The following is a 24,186-nucleotide window of genomic DNA, read 5'->3' as shown; positions in this document are numbered from 1 at the left end:
TTAACAAATCGCAGGGGCAAACCATTCCAAACGTTGGAGTGTATTTGCCGGATCATGTTTTCTCCCATGGCCAGCTCTATGTTGCTTTATCAAGAGGAATATCGCAATCTTCTACCAAAGTTTTAGTCAAGAAAGGAACAATACGTGGTCGCTCTGAAACTTACACTAGAAATGTTGTCTACAATGATGTCCTCCATTCTTGCAATGTACAATAGTCGTTGGTATGTATTGTTCTTCTCCGAATTTGTATATTATTTGTATCTTGCTTTATTTTATACACTGATTGTGTCTCTATGGTACACGATGTAGGCCTGCAAGCATTTCTACATCGGTTGCACTCTCGTGTGTCATACGATGTACGGAGTTTCGTCCATCTTTGCCACTATTCATCTACAATACAATCTCAGCAGTCGCTATCTTTCGGTATTTTTAGCCTCATGTGAGTTTACCTTTCAGTCATATTGGTCCTTTTCAGTCTATAATCCACGATAAAGCACTAGCTTTGACATCATAACTTTCTCAGCTCATAATTTCTTAAAGGCATAACGTGGAGCAAACATTGGGTGGGTTTTCTTCAGGCTTGCATTATCGTGACTGGACTTGCATTATCGTGACCGTTATATTCTCAAACTTGCATTACTCATCCTAAAATTTATAAGCTTACCATCATGACCGGACCAATAGGAACACCAAATGCAACTATTAATTGAAATCATTGTGCTTAGAGGTGGTGGCCTTGGTCATCCTGTTTGATGATCTAACTATGCTAATCAAGAGTTATATTACATATTTGTCTTCCATAACTTTCCCATACTAACTCCCAACCCTCTAATTGTATCAATATACTATTTTTTTTTAGCTTGCATGACTGAATCAGGCCAGGGTTATAGCTATAAACTCTTATGCGATGTTTTATTCTTGACCAGAAGCATGTCTTTCAGATAGCTGTCGAAGGCATTATGGGTGGAAAGGACTGAAAGTAGAAGTTTTCACCTTCTGTATATGTAGATTGAACAAAGAAATATGGGAATACCACTTTCCCATTTATGTTTGATTGCTTTCGAGAATGAAACTAATATCAATTAGTAGCCACGATGAAGAGCATGTCCTTCAAATTTGCCCCTTGAAACACCTCCCAGAAACTTCCTCCAAACTCTTCATCTGCATAAGCATATTTCACGGACACCAGAGCATCTTCAATTTGCTTCTCAGATGCTTTATCACCAGCAGGCCGACTTCTCAGTTTGCCGAGAGCTTGGATGGCCTTCTCTTTGTATTCCTGTAATGATCCTTTACCTTGAACCTGCTCACGAGAAGTAACCAACCAGGGATGGGATGGTGGCAGACTCCACACACCTAATCCCATTAAGACTGCAATAGGAGCACTAAGCCCATACATGTAACGCCACCCTCCAACTGCATTAATCTCAATACTTCCAATAAGGTAACCGAACTGCACAAAACACCATATTTCACCTCAAATCAACAAAATGAATCAAACTCCATAAATTTATGAATTTTCTGAAAATGCTACTAGAAAGGATTACCAGTATCCCGAGTTCTTTTAATGATATAAGTGTTCCACGAATCTGAGAGGGGGCGGTCTCCGTAATGTATAGGGGAGCCCCATGCATAGCTTGCAGGAACCAAACATTTCAACGTCTCTGAGGAAGAGCGTACAAACTGCAGTTTCCTTACACCAACAGAAATAGAAATATAAACACACAAAAAGCGCAGATATTTGCAAAGGTTCTCACCAAACCAATTCCAAGACCATAGATAAGCCTCCCTATAATCAGAACAACAAGGCTTGGAGCACATCCCATGATCAAACCACCAACAAACATATAGCAGTACCGCGATAATAAGCTCCCGCCTCCTGCCTTAACAACAACAACAACAAAACAAAAACACTTTCGGTTAGACTATATACATACATGGAACACCAAAGTGATGTGTACCGCAAATTAAGCAAAATATGTACCTAAGAAATCTGCAATTGGATAGACAAGAATGGAACCAAGAAGGGCTCCATAAAGAGAACCGCTAACCTACAACCAAGAAAATCATTTAATAACAAGTTAAATTTGACTAACGTGGCGGACACCGTGGTCTTTAAATGTTGTTGACCAAACTGCACACCACTCTCTGTGGATCGAGATGCAAAACCAAATAATCTCGAAATTTATGAGTTGTCATGCATCTCAATGCACAATCAATGGTATGCACTTGGCGGGAACCATGATAAATAACGATTAATGCATCACAAACTCGAACAAGTTCAACAATCCATCTAAGATAACTCTACAAAGCGAACTTTTACTACTAATGCGAAAATACCCAAAAAGTATGAAGTATACCACAAGACCAAAATTTGGATGAAAAATTAAACCACGTTGTTCCACTTTGAGCTCGGTTGATTTCCAATAGTTAACATCATACATTAATCATACGAAATATGGTTTTGGAAAACTTAGATGAAATGTTCAACGGATATAAAGATTAAAGAGACGAGCTCAAAATTAATTTTTAAGTAAAAGAGAAAAAAAGTTAAATTCACAAGATAACTTTTACCTGCAAAGCAATGGTGGCTCTGAGGTGGCACCAATGTCATATCCAAACAAGAGACCTCCCAATGCTTGGAAACGAAAACCGTATCACAATGTATCCTAAAAAAACTAAAAGGAGTTGCTAATGATGATTTTTCTTCATGATCTTGTTTGAGATGCTTTCACTTTGGTCCAACTAAGCGACCAAAAAGAATAATAATCAATGTGACATAACGGATATTAATAGGAGTTAAGATTAGCGGTAGGATTACAGAGAATCAACACATCCATGTCCCAAAGATCTAAGTGCATTTAAGTTCTTTGGTGTCGACACTTTTCACCTCTCGGATTACCGCACTGACTCGGATACTGTTCAGTTTTGCATAGGTAGGTAACCAATCCACACCTTTAGTGGTTTCCTTACAAGATGCTTGATATTAGATGGCTCTAATTTATTCTTATGTGTCAATAGCAGCCACCTTTGATGCATTCTGGTTTTTGGTGCAAATTATTAACTTCAATTGAGCTTGGCACACAATCTGCACTCCTTAATTTAGAATTTAGAATAGATTTAAACTGATTGGTACTTCCTTTTGAATTATTTGAACTCTAAACCCACTGATTCATTGCGCCACATCTTAGAATATGCCACATCTGAAACCCTTTACAGTAAAGATCCCATCTGAAATCAGACCAAACCAACCATTTGATGGTGCTTGGAAACTGATGCCTGACAGTTTGAGTATCCCCCTCCCCATATGGAATGAGATAACAGTTACAAATCTTGCACATTATTCTTGCTAAGTACCAGCTGATCTCTAGGAACAAATTTGGTATCTAATTATATATATTCCTGTATTTCCTCTCTTAGATTTCTCCCTTGTATCTATAAATCCTTCTAGATAGGAATATGTAAAACAACACAAGTAGTAACAAGCTTTTTCTTCTTCAGAACTTGTGTTCTGTCACATGGTATCAGAGCAACAAAACTGATCCATCCGCTTCTCTTATTTTCCAATTTTTTTCTTACCATCTTTAAGATGTCGACCCTTTCATCCAACTCCGCTAGCTCCATCGACAATTACAACAACCCTTTTTTTCTCCATCCATCTGATAATCCAGGGAATGTGCTCGTTTCAACACTCCTTGATGATGACAATTATCAGACTTGGAGTAGGGCAATGCGCATGGCATTCGCAGCAAAAAACAAAATTGGGTTTGTTGATGGCACTATAACCAAACCCGATGCCTCATCTGCTGATTATGGTGTCTGGTCTCATTGTAACACAATGATTCTATCTTGGTTGCTGAATGCTATTTCAAAATATCCTCGTAATAGCATCATTTATTCCGACACTGCTGCTGAAGTGTGGTCTGATCTCCATGAGAGATTTTCACTAGGTAACATGGCCTAAGTGTATTGTATTTGCCGTGAAATCATCACTCTCTCTCAATCCCAACTGTCTGTTTGTGCTTATTTTACCAAACTGAAAGCATTATGGGATGAATTATCAACATATATATATCATTTCCAACATGCTCTTGTGGAACTATGAAGACTCTTATAGAACTTCAGCAGCAAGAACGAGCTATGCAGTTTTTAATGGGTCTTAACGATAGCTTTGCCGCTATTTGAAGTCAAATTCTGCTCATGAATCCATTCCCATCTGTCAACAAGGCATACAGCCTTGTACTTCAGGAAGAACACCAAAGAATCATTCGCATCTCAAGTGAGTGCCATCTTGATCGCACTGTTGCTGCAGTTACTCAACCCAACACCATGGATGATTCAAATCCAATAGTCGCTGTTGCAAGTCAAGAGACGAATTACTGTGGAAAGAATAGACCACGATGAGAACGACCCGGCCTGATGTACTCATTACGGAAGACTTGGTCATTTGGAGGAACGCTGTTGGACCAAACATGGTCACCCATCCCACAATGAATATGGAACTTAGAAGGAAAATGTTACTTGCAAGGACAACAATCGTTCAACACGTCCCACTGGGCATCGTGCAAACAATTTGCAATCAGATCCTCTTCTTCCTACATCAACTGTGCCTCAATTCACCAATGAACAATATCATCAACTATTGAGCCTTCTTTCTCTGGGCAAAGAGCATCCTAGTGATAATGTGGATGGTAAGACAACTTCTCTCAACCATTCATTTTCAATACCTTGGATCATTGATACAGGTGCTACCAATCACATGACCCCTTTTGATTCTCAATTCACCAATGAACAAACCACTTCATCCTGTTAAGTTACCGAATGGTGAGTTAATACCAATCACAAAAGTCGGGGATTTATCATTGCTCCCTGACTTACCACTTTCAGATGTACTATGTGTGCCTTCTTTCAAGCGTAACTTACTGTCTATCAGTCCCTCACTAAGAATCTCAAGTTGCTTGTTACCTTTTATCCTAACCATTGTATTTTGCAGGACCTACCCTCAAAGAAGACGATTGAAGTGGGTTGACAACAAGGTGGACTTTACCTTCTTCAGACCCCAATGTAGTTGATCATCTATACCAGGGTGGAATTTTACATCAACTTAGTTGTGTCTCCACACCTCAACAGAATGGTGTGGTAGAACACAAACATCGCCACCTCCTTGAAATCGCTTGAGCTTTACGATTCCAAGCAAACTTACCCATTGGTTTTTGGGGAGAATGTGTTTTAACTGCTACGCACCTGATCAATCTTCTGCCTACCCCTTTATTAGATCGAAAAAGTCCCCATGAAGTGCTATTTAAACAAAACCCCAACTACAAGAACCTTTGTGTATTTGGCTATCTTTGCTATGCCCACAACATTCATTATAAACACAAATTTGATACTAGAGCTCGTCGATGTGTTTTTCTTGGTTATCAAAACATCATCTGTTTGAGCTCACCTATCACAAAACATCATCTGTTTAGCTTGGGATCAGGTGGGTGCTCTATGAAATTAGAACATACATGGGCGTGGTGGTAGGCCAAGGCAAGAACATATACTTATGGAGAGATCCATGGGCCGGGAAATCGGTCATTTGTCTGCACGAGGTAAATTGGAGGCTTCAAAAAGCCAAGGTGGAAGATTTGATTATCGATAACCATTGGGACTTCCCTGAACAAGTCTTGGAGATATTCAATAGGCTGGGCATAAATCTCATGCAACTTCACTCACCATTGCACTCTGCTCATGACTCTACAAGGAAGACGAATAACAAGGTGGGATGGTACAAATGGATTTGGGTCGATCATATACACCCTAGAGCAAGTTGATGCGGCATGGAAACTCATCCGAGAGTTGTACCTCCACGATGATAGAGTGAAGAAATCCGGCGTCGGACTTGCATCTCGATGTTATGCATTGCAAATGCAATGAGGAAACCATCGACCACTTGCTTTGGGAATGCCTAAGATTGCGAGAGTTATGGGATTGGATTGCATCGGTTTTGAAGTTAACATTCGGTGCTATAATCTCAAAGACTTGATCATCTCAAAGAAAATCTAGAAGTCCTATTATTAAGGGTCTCGGAATGCATCCGTCATGCATGTCATGGTACAGGCTTGGAAAACTAGAAACAAAAGATTCTTTGAAGGACAAGCATACAAAAGGTGCACGCTTCGAGAAATCTGTTCTTCAAGGTATCACAATCGCTTCTATGTTGAGCAAAGCCACTATGCTTGATAACATCTTGGAGTTACGAAAGTACTTCCACAGACTTGGAGTTACTTGCGGACCGGGGCCGCACCTATCATTAAGGAGGTACATTGTACGCTACCTAATGTAGAAGAGATCAAAGGCTTAACACCGACGGTTCTTCAATTGGAAACCCGGCGCAAGAGTAAGGCTATTTGGAGTAATCTTCAGGGATAGTTCAAATCAGGTGGTTGGAGTATTGGCTCAAGGGCTTGGTATAACAACTAACTATGACACTAAATTCTGGGCAGTGGCCGTACAGAACAATTGGCTTTGTATTTGGATAGAATGTGACTCAAATGCAGTGGTGCATAGTCTCAATGGGGATAATACACCATGGAGCATAAGGTCTAGATGGAAACGAGCTACGTCTAAGCTTACGAGGTGGAGGCTAACCCACACAAGTCGAGAAGCCAACTTCGGAGAGGATGCAGCAGCAAGGAAGACTTCAACCTTGGATAGCAATCAAGTGATTTAGTGTACCACAAAATCTGATTTTATTTTTAAATTGGAATCTCCGGTTAGGACTTATTACAGGTTTTGTTAAACTTATTTCTACGTAAATCTCTCGATACTCTCTCTGTAACACCATGTTATTCATTAATATACTCCCTATTTGCATGAAAAAAAAAAGTGTTTTTCTTGGTTATCCACATGGTCAACGTGGTTACAAAGTTTACGACAAACAAACTCGCCAACTATTTGTTAGTCGAGATGTTGTTTTTCATGAATCTATTTTTCCATTCCAACATTCAAATCCATTTATAGTAAGGCGTACAATTGAGAATGACGTGGATTTGGTTTTCTAATATACTGCCACAAGAAAAGACTGATTGCTCCTATTTAAAGGTGTTAAACAATATTTTTATTTAAAGACAATATCGGTATTGAAAATTTATAAAGACATAAAAAGACAAAATAGTCTTCATTAATAAATATCTAGACATCTGATTTTATTATTCATCAAGGGTATTATGCGTCATAAACAGACCCGGATGAATTTAAGAGGCCGCGATCATTATAGGCTATAATACTAGTAGAGATATATTGTGGTGAAGTTTTGATATAATTGTTTAGTGATATTGTAAGTTTTAACACGGTCTCTTCAACCACTAAACTATTGATTACTCTGATCAATGAAAATTTTAACCAAATCTCTCTCCAAATCATTACATCATTACTTTTTCACGTTTTTTTTAAGTTAAAAAAAAAAAAAAAAAAAAAAAAAAAAAAAAAGTTTTAGTGTTTTTTTACTTTATTTTCAAATATCTCATTTTCATTTCTTTCCACAAAATAAAAAAACACAAATAAGTTAATTACTTTCCCGACAAAAATACTAAAAAGTTAATAATTTCAATATTAACACAACATATTTTTGAGTGACACGATAATACAGTGAATTGTAGTTGAAAAGTTTGAGCAGAGTGAATACACGCGATAGAAAGATTTGAATTTGGTGAGGAGGTTATCACCTCTCATCTAAAAAGTACATCGTATTATCTTTCGTTAGTAGCACGTGGCAATATCTCATTGGGACAGAAAAATACAAATTCTGTGGAGAGAGTGAGTGATGAGCAAATAGAATAATAATAATGTCATTCTCATTCTTCAAGGCTTCGAGAGGCAAAGCAGCATTGGAACTGGTGAAAGCGATGAGAGATAGTTTGGTAGCTCTCGATACCAAAACTGTCGCCGAAGTTAAAGCCCTTGAAAAGGTTTATTATTTTAATAATAAATTCCTGTTTGCATGTTTTTTTTGAGAAATTGGGCATGTAAAAAATGTTGTCGATCGTGTAAAAGGTAATAAAGATGATTTATTTGAAGCTGATGAATATTTATTTGTAAAAGGCTTTAGAAGAAGTGGAAAAGAATTTCCTTTCCATGAGACAATTGCTTTCTGGAGACGGAGAGGTAGAACCAAATTTCGAGAATGTCTCCCAATTCACAATCGAAATATGCAAAGAAGATGTCATTGGGCTCTTCATTCACAAGTTACCTATACTGGGATGGGAAGTAAGCCACTGCTATATATACTCACATATTCTACTTTATCCCACTGCCTCCTATTCACTTTGATGCCGTCTAATGCAGGCAAGAAAAGATTTGGTGCACTGTTGGTCCATTTTGTTGAAGCAAACGGTTGGCTCCAGTTATTGCTGCGTCGAGTACATCCAGAACCACTCAGAGCTACTAGACTTCCTTGTTGTGTGGTGAGTTTCTACTGGAGGACAATGTTGATTATGTTGTTTTTTTGCCTTTCGCTTTCTTTCCAGCTTCCCTTTATATCACAGTAAGGATGGACCTTCCTTTTTCTCTAAGCCATTCTTGCATGTCTCGACTTGTAAATAACGGGAGAGGTTCCAGTAGACAAAGTTGAGGCAATCAGTTAAATAGAGTTTGGGTAACGTCTTTTATGGCCTTAAATAGAGTTACTGATCTAAAAACTAAGTTACATTGACATGGATAGGTGTGTCCGTATCCGACAAGGATACAATATGTCTGACAGGGCGAAATATCAAATATTGAGGTATATTAAATACAATATGTGTCCAACACGGACACTTGGATACGTATCCGACGGATTAATTTTAAAATATGGCGTGTCTTATGCAGAAAAGGTTCTTTAAATGAGAGGAGGTTCTTGAAATGGTTATTTAGTTCTGCTAGAAACAAAGTCAGAGATGGCATCAATTTAGTCTTGTTGACAAAGCTTTCTAGTGGTGCATTTATGCCAATTATTGTGATTTTCTTAACAGCTATGATAACAAAGACGTTGCATTGAATTGTGGGAACATGTTGAGGGAATGCATCAAATTTCCGAGCCTTGCAAAGTAAGACATGTTATCTTTTTGCTTAATAGTTCCTGGTTTCTGAGTTTGACATATTCATTTCCTTTTTTATTAGTGTTGTTAAGGTAAACAGTGCTTTAACTTATATTCCTTTTTTCTGACTAGTAATAACTATTATGCAAAATCTTGAGGAATACGCATCCCTGTGATCAAACATTCACCTACTTTTTTAACATGTTAGCCAACATAGCTTCCGATAGGAAGTTGGTGCTATGTTGGATACAGAGATACGTATATCACGCTTATAAGATGTAGATTATTGCACCATGCAAATCTTGATTGCTTGTTTGTTTTCTGTTCCCATGATAACCTTCGCATGAAAGTAATTTTCAGCTTTGAGACACATCTAGATCATGAGTACAATTTATATGAAATAGTTTCTCAATCTTGCTTAGGAGCAATTATGCATGCTTTCAAAACATTATGGTCTGATTTGGTGTTCATAAGCTGCCTGTCTCTCCTCCTGAGATGGTTCTTTTGTATTTGTGTGGCATTGCATGGTGCTCGATGCATGAGCTTGAATTTGCCTTATCTCTTTCTTATTCCTTTCGTCAATGGGTCAGGATTAGATCCAGCATCCTGTTTTTCATTGACCGCTCCTGATAGTCTGAAAGATGGGTACAATAAAATACCAAATGTTTTTAGAGACCAGTCGATTTACACCTTCTTCAAATGTTGCAAAACTCCTTCAATCTGTAATTGTCATTGATAAAAATTGCATAGTTATTGTCAATTGATGAATCTTTATATCTTGTTACTGCTTGAGAAATTTTGTTTCATAAGTTCTAGTCAAATTAGTATCCCCTGTTTTTGCTTAAAACAAGAGGGCTAGAGATTGTGGATTCTCTGGGTTATGTGGAGAACCGAAGCCTTGAGGAAGATAAAGTAAACATTTTTTAGTAGTAGTTTAGGTTTTTGACTGTAAGTCTGTACCATGATTAGTCATTAGTCTCTACTATAATGGTTGTGGTCAAACTGATAATTCAGTCTATTATTTAACACTAAACTTTGGAAACACATCGTATCTGTTGTGAGGCCGTGCTTTTATGTGGACTCTTCTTAGATTGTGCATTATTATGTTAGCACACTCTTTGTGCCGTGCTCATGTAGTTGTGTTTGATGTTTTAAGCTGTTTAACACTTATGGCTGACTCGTCATCGGCATGGACCATTAAAGTGTTAGCAATCTGAGCCTTAAGGAATATAGAGCTGATTCACACTGCTTGGAGCACTGATTTTCTGATCAAGGCAATATAACTGAGTTGTTGATGTTGTGTAGATCTTCTATTTTGGGACTGGTTTATTATCTGATGTTTTCTTGTGGTTACTGGGAGTAATGTTGGTTAGTAGTTGATCCATTGTACAGCCAGCAATGGAAGATCAAGATTAACATCCTCACTTTAGGCAACAAACGAATTCGGGACATCTGGTCCAGGAAACCAGGTGGCCCAGTACAGGCTTTAGTTAGGTTAAGGACTTTGACCGTTCAGTTTGAGTCTGTCTGCCTGTTTGACTAAGCTATGTCGAGATGAGTAAGATGGATGGAATCTTAAAAGTTTAAACGCAACGACAATTGTGTCGAACAAAGTGAATACCTATTATAGAACTGTAATTCTGTTACTTGGAATGTTTGAATACGGAATTTCATTATTATGTGGAGTTCTGTATCTTTAGAACCATATAAAACACGCAATAGCTTTTATCAGTTTTATGTCGATTTTGATTTGGCAACATGTGTACCTTAAGTTACAAACACTGGCGATTGTAGTGCTTGTTCTTAAAGGTTTTCCTCTTTCATCCAATATTATTATTTGGAAAGCATGTTTTGAGTTTTCACGGATTTAAATTTTTATAGTGATCTTTCAGATATATATTGGATTCAACAAGCTTTGAGTTGTTCTTCAAATATGTTGAGCTTCCCAATTTTGATGTTGCTTCTGATGCTTTTGCTACCTTTAAGGTCAGTTATTCTTTTGACCTGCAATTTTGATGTTTGACTATAGATAAGTTTCAAAATGAAGAAAAACTCTTAGATTTTTTTCCCTCGGAATTCATATTTGAAACAAACACTGGCAGGATTTGCTTACTAGGCATGAAACTGCAGCATCCGAGTTTCTGACATCCCGTTATGAAGAGGTTTGGTTTCTAATTTCTGATTTTGTTTATATCTTTTTCTTCGTCATGTAAATTCTGTTTCGGGAAAGTTTTGGTTGACTCCCAATGTTGTTGGGAATTTCAATGCTTTGTGTTATTAAATGTTGTTGTGAAGATTAGACATGTTAGGATTGGAACATAGAAGGATGCATCATCCATATGTGTTACTTGTCAGTTAAGTGGAGGCTGCTTGAATCCTCATTCAAAGAGTTCTCAGCAAAGAAATTTCTGGGCAAGTTATTGCCTAATCTATGCCTTCCATAAGTTCCGTCCTAGTAATTTGAAAAACCTCTACGTGACCAAGTGATAACTGCCAAGCCTCTGTTTGTCTTTTATGTGTATAGCTTAAACAGGGAGAAAGGTTATTAATTCTGTTGGTTTCTTGAATGCCATCTTTTTAGATCACAATTTTTTCTTTTCCTTTTCTTACAGTTTTTCGAGCTGTATGAAAAATTATTGACATCTGCCAACTATGTTACAAGAAGACAATCTCTGAAGGTTAGTTATTTTCATGATGGGCGTCACAAGTTCCTGTATTATATATACAGATTAACAGTACTCTTGTAATGCACTCTAGCTTCTCTCAGAGTTCCTATTGGAGTCTCCCAATTCCCATATAATGAAGCGTTACATTTTGGAAGTCCACCATTTGAAAGTCATGATGACACTGCTGAAGGTATTGTGTAAAGTTTCTTTTTCAACTAGAAGAGTGTGTAAATTCTGCTAGATCTCATAATATTTCTGGCATTATGTTTCTCTGTACTCAAAAGCGCCTGTGGATTGGTGGATTGCCTAGGATTGAGATATTAAAGACCAATCTGCCATACATCAATCAAGTCTATGCAATTACAGTAGGCAGAGCATAAGATAAGCTATATATCTAAAGCAATCTACTTTTAAGTTTTGTAATGGATTGTGCATGAGAAAACACTGAAATCTGATAATGCCTTTAAGAGAAAATAAAGTGACTAGAGAATGGTAGAAACAGGTTACTTGCCAAATTTAAATATTTTAAAGAGCTAAATAAGTTACTCTAGTCTTCCATCTTCTCCACCGCCATCTGTACTGTCAAGCACAACTGTTCCACCACTATCCTCATCCTTGATCATTTCAATTCTCTCCAAAGTCACTATATATTTAAGATGCTAAAACTGAATTCCATTTGGATTGTACTATATTATGCTTGCTTGAGGTTCTTCTTTATTTATCTACTTGATTGAAGTGTTGGATTTTCTGATCTTCTATATGATATGTCTATCTACTTGTTTGAAGTACTATGTTGATTTTGGGTTAAGAAATTAACCTTACATTTGATATTGTAGAAATATTTGTATAATTAACTGTATAATGGGTGTATTTGAAGTGAAGATAAAGTGGCACTCTATAAATCTCTAAAACACTGGAATTGTGTTAGTGAACAGTAATGGTGTTGAACTTTGAAACACTGGAATAGTGCAGTGAACAGTACTGGGATTGAACTTTGAAGAGGAAGAAGAAAGTGAGTCAACTCAGTTGATAGGAGTCTTCTATTTTCAAAGAAAAATAAAACCACTAGAATATGTGAGCGAGTGAATTTGTTTTGTCGTTATTGGGCTAGAATGGTCTTACCCCTTTTAAAGGGCCAGGACGCTAAGCAATTCTCTGGAGGGAATGCTTAAAATATTTACGAATGAGTTAATTTCAGAATTCTGGGGATAAAGACCAATCAAAAACTAACTCTGGAGATGACGACATCTCTCGCTCGACCCTAAAATTTTTTCTTTGCTTAACGCAAAGAGAAGAGATATAAATGGTTGGATGGGCAGGTGATGCTCTATTCCTAGCTAAGCGATTTTTCTTGATGTTTCAGCTCATGTTTGGCGGACTTGAGATATATTCATATTCCAATTTTGTCGGATGTCACGGAAGGGATGATATATTTTCCTATTGCATCTGGCTTGATGTGCTTGTACCATCATTCAACAAGTAGTCCTAGACTTCTGATTCAGACAAGTTATTGACATTTACTTTTCTAGCACGTTATGATAGATTATTGTTTATTATGTGCACTGATTGTTCTCATAGATAAAGAATTAAATACCACAATTCTCTGCTGTGGTTTCTCTAATAAAGTAGCTTAGTCATCTGATATTGGAAAGACTGCTAGCTTTAGTCTTCAACGCGCTTGTTGCATTCTTTAGTGGTGGTCAAAACTGAAGATGTTTGTTATTTTGTGTCAAATTCTACTGCTTTTGTAGAGTCTTACCTCTCGTGATTCTCTATCTTGCATGGTGTTTTATTCTTATTTTAGAAGTTTTATGCGGATATAAGAAATGCGTCAGTTCAATCAAATTGGCACTTTTGTTTCTCTCTGTTCCTACTTGAAACTTTTCATGTAACCGACAGTCAAAATCCCAGGAGGATGATTACTTTTACCAGACTGTAGTTTAACTTATTCATATCTATACACAAATATTTGACATGGTAATTATCACCATTGAGTAGCACAAGTACAATGTCAGAGTGAAAATTAATAAGAAAGGTCGAAAGAAGAAAAAAAAACAGAGTGGAAATGTGGAATGCAAGGATTGGTGGCATGCACTCACATACACACACCATAAGTAATAAACACATACACAAACAAAGCCAAGAACTTTGGAAAAATGTTTATTAGACCATGATTGCTTCCAGCGCACGATGATGTTGTATTGTCTCTCTTCTTCGTACTCAATGATTGTGAAGTGGGTTGTGTAGTCGCTATCAGATTTATTTTTGGTTAATAAGAATGTCAAATGTAAATAAGAAAGTGGCAGCTGCATCATAACCTGTTATTGAACGAGTGGAGTGTCTACAGTGGTTGGAGATGTATCTAACTATTGTCACTTTGAAACAATTTGGATGGGAATTGGATTTCGAATTCATTTCTCTGTACATCATAGCCTTCTACATGTTTTAGTAATCTTAATACAAGGTCAATTGGTCTTACTAATTTTGAGTTTGTGTATTTCCAATGAGGATGCTTTAATGCTTGGATTCTTTTGAATTTCTCTTTGACTTTAAGCATAGAATCTGTACCATTCTCCTAAGAAACATGTTCTTGAAGTGACCTTTCTAATTTAGTCTTATTCCTTTTCTCAATTTGTAATATATTGCAACTCATGCAGGACTCGAGCAAAAATATCCAGATTTCTGCTTTCCACATTTTTAAGGTGATGGCTTCCTTACTTTTCTGGTAGTACATCTCAATTGTCATTTTCAGCCAAAATGATTTTGCTGATTGCTAAACATTTATGTCTTATATTAAAAAAGTTTAGTTCATCGTGAACATAATAGACAGAGTGTAATGGACTTTACCTTGGGTTTGCTAGAGCTGTCAGTTAGACTGAAGCCTCCATAAGCTCACAGCATGCACATCTCCCAAGGTCTATCATGTATTGGTTTGTTATGTGAAGTCGGACGAAATATGTCGAGTGTACAATACCCCATTGGTTCGTTAATTTTAAATAGGATAAAAAACCTATCTCCATCAGCTCTGGCGTTGGATATATTATAAGTACTGGTTTCACTTAATTTTATCAATTTGTAAATAACTTCTACAGGTCGTGTGTGTTTAATATTACTTGTAATGTTATTGCCTTTCAGGTTTTTGTCGCTAACCCTAACAAACCACAAGAAATAATTGTTATTCTGGCAAAGAACCACGAAAGGTTACTGGCTCTGCTTCACAATCTTTCTGTCGGCAAAGGTGAAATATCTACTCCTGTTTGTACATATATATATGGGAAGGGATCGGTTTACTCGCCATAGTTTACACACTTTTCTATTCACTTTGTCAATCGTTAGATTTTAAGATCCAATGCTCCAAAATCAAATGAGGTATCAGCTTCTAAAAGCTAAAGAGTAATGAATCTAGCGTGGGACAAGCTGAGCCATGACACCATATCCCCCAGACCTTTGCCACGTGTTAACTTTGTTTACTTTTTTCTCCATTCATTGAGATTCTCTTTCAGGTCTCCTTGTTAACCTTTCTCTTTCTCTCATCTCTCTCTCGAGAGTGAAGTCTAACTCAACAGCCATTACAAGCAGTGGCTTTAACATTCTTTCTCTTGCCTCTCAATACAAAGAGTCTCTCAAACTCTCAGTCCTAACTCTATCCAAAATTTAAATACTGCAAAGCATGCTCTCAACCAATTTGGGAGCAGAATAATTTCTTAAATCCATTTTCGACACTTCACCAGGTAAACAAACACGTGAAGAAATAAAATTTGTAGAATTACAATGTTGAAAAGCTCTCACATAATATGAAATGGTTATTATTTAAATGGGATTATAGACCTTCAAATGGATAAAATGCATGACAAAGATGTCTTTAATTGATCGACTAGTAAGGAACCCAATAGCTAGATATTTTCAATGGGTATCTCAATTTGATTGACGGTTACTGTGCTACATAATGCGGAGGCCAAATTCAGCTGTTTTTTACAAATGCATAAAAGAGATACCTGGGAAATTTCTATAATAACCTATGTTCTGAATGCCACGATTTTCACATTATTTTTGTTATATGTTTATTAAAATCATGGGGAAAGAAATGGTCCACAGTACGGGAAATAATTGAAGATTGTCTGAGTAGGAACATACACTTTCTGTTAAAATTTTGTTTGGATTCAAACGAATTCCACAAAATCACCTAGTAGGTTGAAAGTTGAAACTTAATGGTTGTCCTCCAATCTTTTGCATTAGTATACGATATATTGTGAGGTGACAATGCATCTGATACATAGTCACATTTGTCGGATAACGGCATTTTCCCAGTAATTGCCTCCCCATACCATACATGTAGTCCTCATCTGTTAATCTTTGAATATGTTGGTGACTGCCTGACTGGGTATCTAATGGCTATTTGGCTCCCTTGATTTACTTATGAAGAGATTATTGTTCTGTGACTATTTATCTATTCCTCCGTTATTCTTCTAAATTGTTATTGCCATGCGTATTAGGTGCTGAAGACGAACAGTTTGAAGAGGAAAAGGAGTTGATTATTAAGGAAATTGAAAGAATATCTCGCCTACTAAAGATCACATGATTGGCCTTCTCTAGTGTATGCTTGATTTTTCTCTGTAGAAACCTGATTTCCTAGAAATTGAATGAGCTTATCGACACTGATTGCCTAAAAGCTCTGCGATGGAAAAGATTTGCGATTGGTATTTGGAGTGAAACTAAGAGTGTGTTTGTTATGATGGAAACACTATAGAAAGAAAAGGAAAATAAGAGTGGTCTATCTTTTCCATAGTTTTTAAGGCGTTTGTTTACCTATGAAAAGGAAATGAGTTTTTCTATATGGAAACAAAATCATAGAAATGGAAAAGGTTTTGTGTCCTTAGCTAACTCTTGAAAATTTTGTAGAAAGGAAAGGAAATAGATAGTTAGGGATTTACTACTAGCACACCCAAGTACCCAACCATATACCCAACAATACAATTATTTCTTTTCATAGCTTTTGCAAACAAACATGATTATTTATTTTTCCAGTTTTTACTTTCTTTTCTCCAGTTTACCAAACACATACTATTTAAAATTATTTTCTTTCTATTCCATAGTGGACTACATATTTTGTTTTCTTTCCTTTCCATGAATTAAAATTTAACAAACACACTCTAAGACTTGAATATGAAATTCAAGGAGTAATACACTGGAATGACAACCAGTTGGTTGGTTTGGACCAGTTTGAGTGAACTGATGTACGGACTCTTGTAAACAGCTACAGTATAATTGATTATAATTTATAAAATCTTTTTTGTGTTACCACTTTACCATTTAATGGAAACCTATAGTTTTAGGTGGTGGTGTTGAGGACTTGAGGTTCATGGCAGCCTTTTTCAGTTCAAATGCATATCTAATTCCAAAACTTGTATGGTAGAAAAGCAAAGATACTATCAAGTATCAACAGCAGCGAATTGTTCCTAGATAACGACAACAAAATTTTGGCCATTGTATTGTGTGTGCCAATTTCTGCTACCTTACTGGCATTACGAGATAGAAGAATGACATCTTAGTAGCTCCATTTTGTTGTGGAATATGGGGGGATATAGTCCATTGAAATGAAAACCTTGATTAAGGCCAACAAAATTTGGACTTTGAGCAAGTATATGATCTGCGCAACAACATATACTAATTTTCGCATAAAAAGACAATTAAAACTTAAAAACTGTAATCCATGAAAATTGGAGGAATTGGAGGGACGAGCGAATTTAAAATGTGTCCAGACATCAACTGACGTCTCTCTTTAGTTCTCAAGTTTGTTATTTGTAATTTTGAAATTCGGGCGTCACACCAAGTGACGTCCCTCTACATGAGTGATGTTTGAGTTTAAAAATTCAATTTTTTTTTTTACGTTTCTCCACTGAGAACTATCAAGTGTCTCACCTAATGTGGTAATTAGAGTTGTAAAATCTATACATTAGTGATTAGTGTGTATTAGAGTTGTAAAATTCTAGTGGCACCTAATGTGGAGGTACAATTTTACACTATCCCTTTCACAAAATCTACAGGAGTGTATTGGGCCTAGGTTTGTATTAGCTATAAGAGTGTCAGGCTTAAAAAAAAAACAAAAAAACCAGATAGCCCATGGGTACTTGGTCCATGCCCACCACTGCTCCACTTCTTCTCTAACAAATTCCGAAAATTATTTCTGGGTGGAACTTTCATATTTCTATGGCAAAAAACAAGATGGTCTAAATTTTAGGACCAGTCAAGTCAAATGGTAATCTATAATTTTTGTTACCAAAAACCAGACTGCTTAGGGGGAGCCGGATAACTAACCCCCCCACACAGAAATACTCTTCTCCAAATCTTTTTTGTCAATCTTATTTTATTTATTTTTTTGGTAACAACTAACAACTTTACATTTTTTCAAATATAAGAATCCGAAAAGTGATTCACTCAAATATTCTCACCTCTACGCCCATTCTCTTCTTTCTTTCTCTCTTAGTCAATCCTCTTCTTCACTTCACCATTATCCTTTTCTCCTCTTCATCTTATCAAACCAATACACACTCTAATTAAATGTAATTCTTCCAATTAAAATGTTACTTTAAAATTTCTACACAAACTCCAAATTTTCTTTTTTGATTTTAAAATTGTTGAATATGTTGTTTACTTATATCAATTATTGATGTAAAAATAAAGAAGAAGTGAAAGGGTATTCTAACTTCTTATTGAAAAATAAAGAGGCTTAATGGCGGCAAAGATAGAAAAGAGAAGAGAGAGAATCATGCGCCATTTTAAAATTTAAAAACAAAGGGCAGTAAAACACTGGATTGCGTTAATATAATTGGACCCCTTAATTGGTTAGTCTGGTTTTTGGTAATAAAAATTGTTGATTACTATTTGACTGGTCCTAAAAGTTAGACCACTTTGTTTTTGGTCATAAAAATTTGAAAGTTCAACTCATAGGTAATTTTCCGACCAAATTCTGACACAAATTCTCCCACCATTTAGTCATTACTATAAAAGGAAAGTTCCAATTGGGAATATGGAATTTGACCAAGGGTAGTTTCAGTAAACAAACTAAACCTAAAAAACATTATCTAGAATATTCTATAAGGACCACCTTTTCTAACAAACAAAATTCTAACAAACCACACTCTTTAACTCTCAGGGTCAAATCAGTCACCAAATTATAACCGTACCTAACCATAGTTAATTTAAGTATTTCACGCCACGACAGAAACCACAGTCCTGAGTCCTCATAACAAACTTTCACTGCTGTCAACTTCGTCTATAAATGGAATTATGGAAATATCCCCTTCACTCACCAATTTCTAGCATTCTCCTCATTTCTTCATCATATCATTTCTTCTTCCATTCAACAATGGTGATCAGCAAGATCATCATTCTCACTTTTCTCACCATCCTCATCCCCAACATTATTATTGAAAAATAAACCAAATTCAGTGTATAGTTGTTTCTAGAGCCTAGTATTAATGAGTGCATGTATCGAGTAGTAAATGAATGTATCTAAGTAATCTAAGAGTCATTTATGAGTCTATCTATATGTTTCTAAGTCCCTATATATACCTATGTAAGTTTGTCATTTGAAATATAGTGAAAAAAAAAAACTAATAAAAAACATTCCAATAAGCCAACATTTTTTTTTACTCATTTTTTTGCCCTTACAAAATTATCATTTATCATTTATTTTGAGTCCAAAACCATTAAAAATGGACAAATGTGTCTTTGAATGTTTGATGGGTTTATGAGACTAAAACAAATAGCCAAAGACATAAAACCCAACTGATCATTTTGTATAATTTTAATCACTCATAATAAACCCGTAAGCTCTATTTCCTTTCTTTCACTCTCAATTCTTGAACAGACGTCAGACCTCAACCCAGAAAAAAAATAAAAAAACAAAAAAGCCAAAAACAAATTTAGAAAGGACTTGCGAGGCAGCTTGTTGCACGCTTGTTCTAATTATTTGTAAAACTCGTTATCATTATTAATAAAATTTCCACTTAAAAAATAATAATAATAACTTTTTACTTTCAATGTTAATCTTTTATAGTTTTCTCCACATGATAGTAGGCTTATAGACTTATAGCATTATATGAAGTTAACAATTTGTTGAATTGTTGTAGACTTGTGGACTAGAATATGTAGATATATAGACATATAGTAAAAGTGTAAGATAGAGAGTATCAATTAATGGCTTAAGTGCTTAATTAAGTAATTAACTTCGTCAGTCCATATTAAATTCTTAGTAGTCAACGCACTCTAGTTTTGTGAATTGAAATAAATGCATAATTTTGTTGATATTTATTGTTTACACATTTTTTTTAGGACCAGAGGGGGTTGTATGCACATAATCTCGCACCCCCTGGCTTTGAATTTTGGTTTCGTCCTTGGTTTCAGTAAACAAACTAACCTACAAAACCAATTTCCACATTCTCCACTGACTGTCACTCGCTACTTTCTTTCCTTCATCTCATTTTTTATTCTCTCTCAACGACATGATTACCAAAACATTTTCAACCGTAAATACCCCTCATCAACAACCTATTTAAACAAATATCCAGAAACTTCTACAGGGTCAAATCAATCACCAAATCATAACCGTACTGAACAAAAGTTAATTTCACACCACGACAGAAACCACAGTCCTCCATAACAAACTTCACTGCTGTTAACTTCGTATATAAATGGAATTATGGAAATGCCCCCTTCACTCACCACTTTCTAGCCTTCTCCTTATTTCTTCTTCCATTCAACAATGGTGATCAGCAAGATCATCATTCTCACTTTTCTCACCATCCTCATCCCCAACATTATTGTTGAAAAATAAACAAAATTCAGTGTATAGTTGTTTCTAGAGCCTAGTATTAATGAGTGCATGTATCTAGTAGTAAATGAATGTACCTAAGTAATCTAAGAGTCATTCATGAGTCTATCTAGATGTTTCTAAGTCCCTATATAATGTAAGTTTGTCATTTGAAATATAGTGAAGTTTCTAGGTAATCAGAGAGTTTCTAGTTTGTGTGCTCTGCTCTTGTTTGTTAGTGAGTAATCCGAAACTCACCTCAATTCCAGCATAGTGGTATCAGAGCCACAGTGGAAAAGATGGCTAATGGGATGATGCCATTTTAGTTTTCTTATCTCACAAAGGAGAACTACGAGAACTGGAGTATCTAGATGAAAGCGTTGCTGGGATCGCAAGATGTATGGGATATAGTAGAGAAAGGCTATACTTAACCACAGAATGAAGCAGCTCTAGAACCAAATGACTTCACTAGTCTAAAAGATTCCAGAAAGAAAGATAAGAAGGCACTCTTTCTTATCTATCAATCCTTGGATGAGTCTGCATTTGAGAAGATCTCAAGTGCAGTTAACAAGCATGGGACACTTTACATAATTCATTCAAAGGAGCGGAGAAGGTGAAAAATGTGCGCTTACAAACTCTTCGTGGAGAGTTTGAGTCCTTGCATATGAAGGAATTAGAACCTGTTTCTGATTATTTTTCCAGAGTTCAAGTAGTAGTGAATCAATTACGAAGAAATGGCGAAAATCTGGAAGACGTTCGAGTGGTGGAAAAGATACTTCGATCTCTTGATTCGAAGTTTGATTATATTGTTGTGGCCATAGAAGAATCCAAAGATCTGGATACTATGGCGATTGATGAGTTGATGGGATCTTTAAAAGTTAATGAAGAGAGACTTCTTAAGAAGAAAGCGCGTGAATCATCTTTTGAGCAAGTGATGCACTCAAAGCTCTCTTTGACAAAAGAGCGTGATGAAGCTAGTAACCAAAAACAGAGAGGTAGAGGGCGTGGATGCGGTCGTGGCCAAGGAAGAGGAAGAGGTCATAGAAGAGGAAGAGGTTTTAACAACTCTAGTCATGATGAAAGGAAGGACATTTATAACACAAGAGGACGTGGCAGAGGCAATTTTCCAAGGTCTCGAGACAAATCGCAGAAATAATGTTACACCTGTAACAAGTTTGGACATGAACCCAAGGAGTGTAAGGCTCATATCCAATGCTACAATTGTGACAAGTATGGCCGCATTGAAGTTGATAAAACCAAATTTATAGTAAACTAACTATCTATGCGTAAACATAAATAATCAATTAACTAAATAAGTACTTAAATCAATATTCCTACTCTCAATTCATTATACAATATAGAGAGTCAGGATTCGTTCCACTCCTAAACTACCAAGACTAAAAAGAATCCAATTAATCTAACATAAATAAACAATGGTGAGAGTAATTTTATGTTGAGAGATTTCTATTCTACGATTATACTATCGATTCAAATAAATCTAAATAAACTAAACTAATAAAAATAGGGTTTTGATGGAAGAGAAAGTATAGAGAAGAGTAATCAATCCACCTAATAACTAGCTTAATGCAAGAATCGAATTATTTATTGAAAAGAGATCATATTTAGGTTTTCACGCAATGATTCAACCTAAAGCCTCAACCTTTATCATCCCTAGCAACAACCTACATCTCTATAGTCATTATTATTAGCATGTAGGATTATTACAACCAAATCTCTCGACTTAATTATAATAATCCCTAGTTTAATTTACTATATGTTTATTTTGGAAGTCATACAATAAACTAAACTCATTAAAATACATACACAATTAAATAATTATATTAAGCAATCTATTCCTCATTAGGCTTCATAATCACTCCCTCTAATGGGGGGATTAGCCTAATATCATTGGATTAATTAAACTAAAGCAAGAAAAAGAAGTCATAATAATAACTTGAATTAGATTGAAATAATGGTGGTTAGGCTAAAGAAAACATAAATTAGGTTAACTAAAGAGAGAGAGAGAGAGCTAATTTAATTAAACTAAGAGGAGAGTAGCCAAGTTTTGTTTTGCCTTAACCCTCTTTATATAGAAGAGGGTTAGGTTAACAATTTCGTGCATGGGCTTTTAGGCTAGGTTATGGACCCATAAATCAAGTCTAAAACCCAATTTGTTGAATCCAAGACTTCCAATTCTGGTCGTGTTACTATAGCGCGAGTTTTCACTAACTTGTACTACTTTGATTGGGTCAAGGTTTGGACCATTGGAAAGAACTTTCTGAGCCGGTCATTTTGATATAAAATGGGTTCAAATCTGAGGTCTGAGTCCAAAGATATAACCTTTTGAAGTTCTGTTGACTTTTCTTCAGCTTTCTAATCCGGTTTGACTTTCACTTAACAGCTTTGACTTGGGCTTTTTAAGGGTTTTTTCTCCATGAAACTTGGGCTTTCTTCATAGAACTTTCATAGCAATCACTATAGCTCTTTTTAGTGCCTAATTAGTAATGAATTTATATTTATTCAACTCCGAAGCCTGAAATACTCAAAAGCACATAATTAGTGATAAACCTATATTATTAATAACATAAGTGGCTAAATAGAAATACTATTAAAGGGTTTAAACTATAGTTTTGGGCTCTTATCAAACCACCCCCAAATAGCATTTTGCTTGTCCTCAGACAATTATGTGAAATTAAAATAAGTGGCCAAAAATGTATTTTTAACTAGTCTCGTTTCGCTGAGTGCGACTGCATTGACCATATGCAATAAGGCCTTAAACCACTAAGAATTTCCTAGTGGACGAGTTATAGCCTCGTAAGAGTTTTCTAGAGAAGGTACTCACAAACTTCATTTATATTACAACGACTAAGAAATAAAAGTAATTGTTCCCTAGTTTTATCTCAGAATCTATACATCTCACTTAGTATTTAAACAAGAATGATCATTCAAAAACTTAAACTAATACATGCATAATAATCAAATCATCTTAAGATAAACAACTATACAATGAACTATGATATGAAATGCAATGGCAGGTCCGTTTCTGAAACTTTTGGGTAGCGTGCCTAAGTAGGTTCTCACAAGGAATGTGTCAAAACATATAACACTATGATTTTTCCACTCAAGTTTGCTAACTCCAGTGTGCAGTGGGCACAAGTTTCCTCACAATCTCAATGACAATCTAAGGAAGCCGAGGTCGATCAAACACATCTACCACTTACTATCACACCAACCTTTTCCTAATTGAGTTAAAAGTCTTTATTAGGTGATACGGGGCGTAGGTGTTGGTTAAAGAAAGAAGAAAATGGATATTCAAAAAGACAAGTCTGAGAAAATAGGGTCTTCATATTATGTAATTAGAGAAAACCTTTCTCTTTTGCTTCTACACTTTGTTTCCATCATTCGCCTTTTTATTTTGGCTTTTTGACTCCTTTTATTCTATTTTTAGAGTTTTTATTTTATTTTATTTTTCTTTCATTTTCTTTCGATGAAAACTTTCTTTTCTTTTTCTTTTCTGAAGCAACTAACTAATTTTTGTTTACATAGGTTTTTCTCTTCTCTTTTCTTCACTCATCCAATTTCTCAGACTTATCCAGATAGGTAGGCTATTTTTTTTTATTTTTTTTATTTTGTTTTATTGGGTAAAGGA

The 24,186-nt window shown here is 35.8% G+C and overlaps 1 protein-coding gene and 1 pseudogene across 2 annotated transcripts; one reads left to right on the top strand and one right to left on the bottom strand.

Annotated features, from left to right (window-relative positions):
• Nucleotides 1-1,078: 1,078 nt before the first annotated feature.
• Nucleotides 1,079-3,341, bottom strand: LOC147517788 (D-xylose-proton symporter-like 3, chloroplastic; annotated as a pseudogene). Its single transcript, XR_015213090.1, has 5 exons — nt 3,165-3,341; nt 1,985-2,051; nt 1,758-1,883; nt 1,548-1,637; nt 1,079-1,453 (listed from the first exon to the last, which is right to left on the bottom strand). The product of XR_015213090.1 is annotated as a D-xylose-proton symporter-like 3, chloroplastic (transcript).
• A 4,083-nt stretch (nt 3,342-7,424) lies between these two features.
• On the top strand, nt 7,425-16,510 carry LOC147517787 (Mo25 family protein). The gene is made up of 11 exons (XM_086589881.1): nt 7,425-7,952; nt 8,086-8,250; nt 8,329-8,447; nt 8,994-9,068; nt 10,952-11,045; nt 11,162-11,221; nt 11,672-11,737; nt 11,817-11,915; nt 14,383-14,427; nt 14,861-14,963; nt 16,219-16,510. The coding sequence occupies exons 1-11, from the start codon at nt 7,830-7,832 to the stop codon at nt 16,302-16,304; spliced, it is 1,035 nt and encodes a 344-aa protein (XP_086446007.1). The 5' UTR covers nt 7,425-7,829; the 3' UTR covers nt 16,305-16,510.
• The last annotated feature ends 7,676 nt before the right edge of the window (nt 16,511-24,186 follow it).

Source organism: Coptis chinensis, chromosome 2 (assembly GCF_015680905.1).
Source record: "Coptis chinensis isolate HL-2020 chromosome 2, ASM1568090v1, whole genome shotgun sequence".
NCBI lineage: Eukaryota > Viridiplantae > Streptophyta > Magnoliopsida > Ranunculales > Ranunculaceae > Coptis > Coptis chinensis.
The sequence above is the reverse complement of the archived record's forward strand: the minus strand, read 5'-3'. Positions and strand labels throughout refer to the sequence as shown.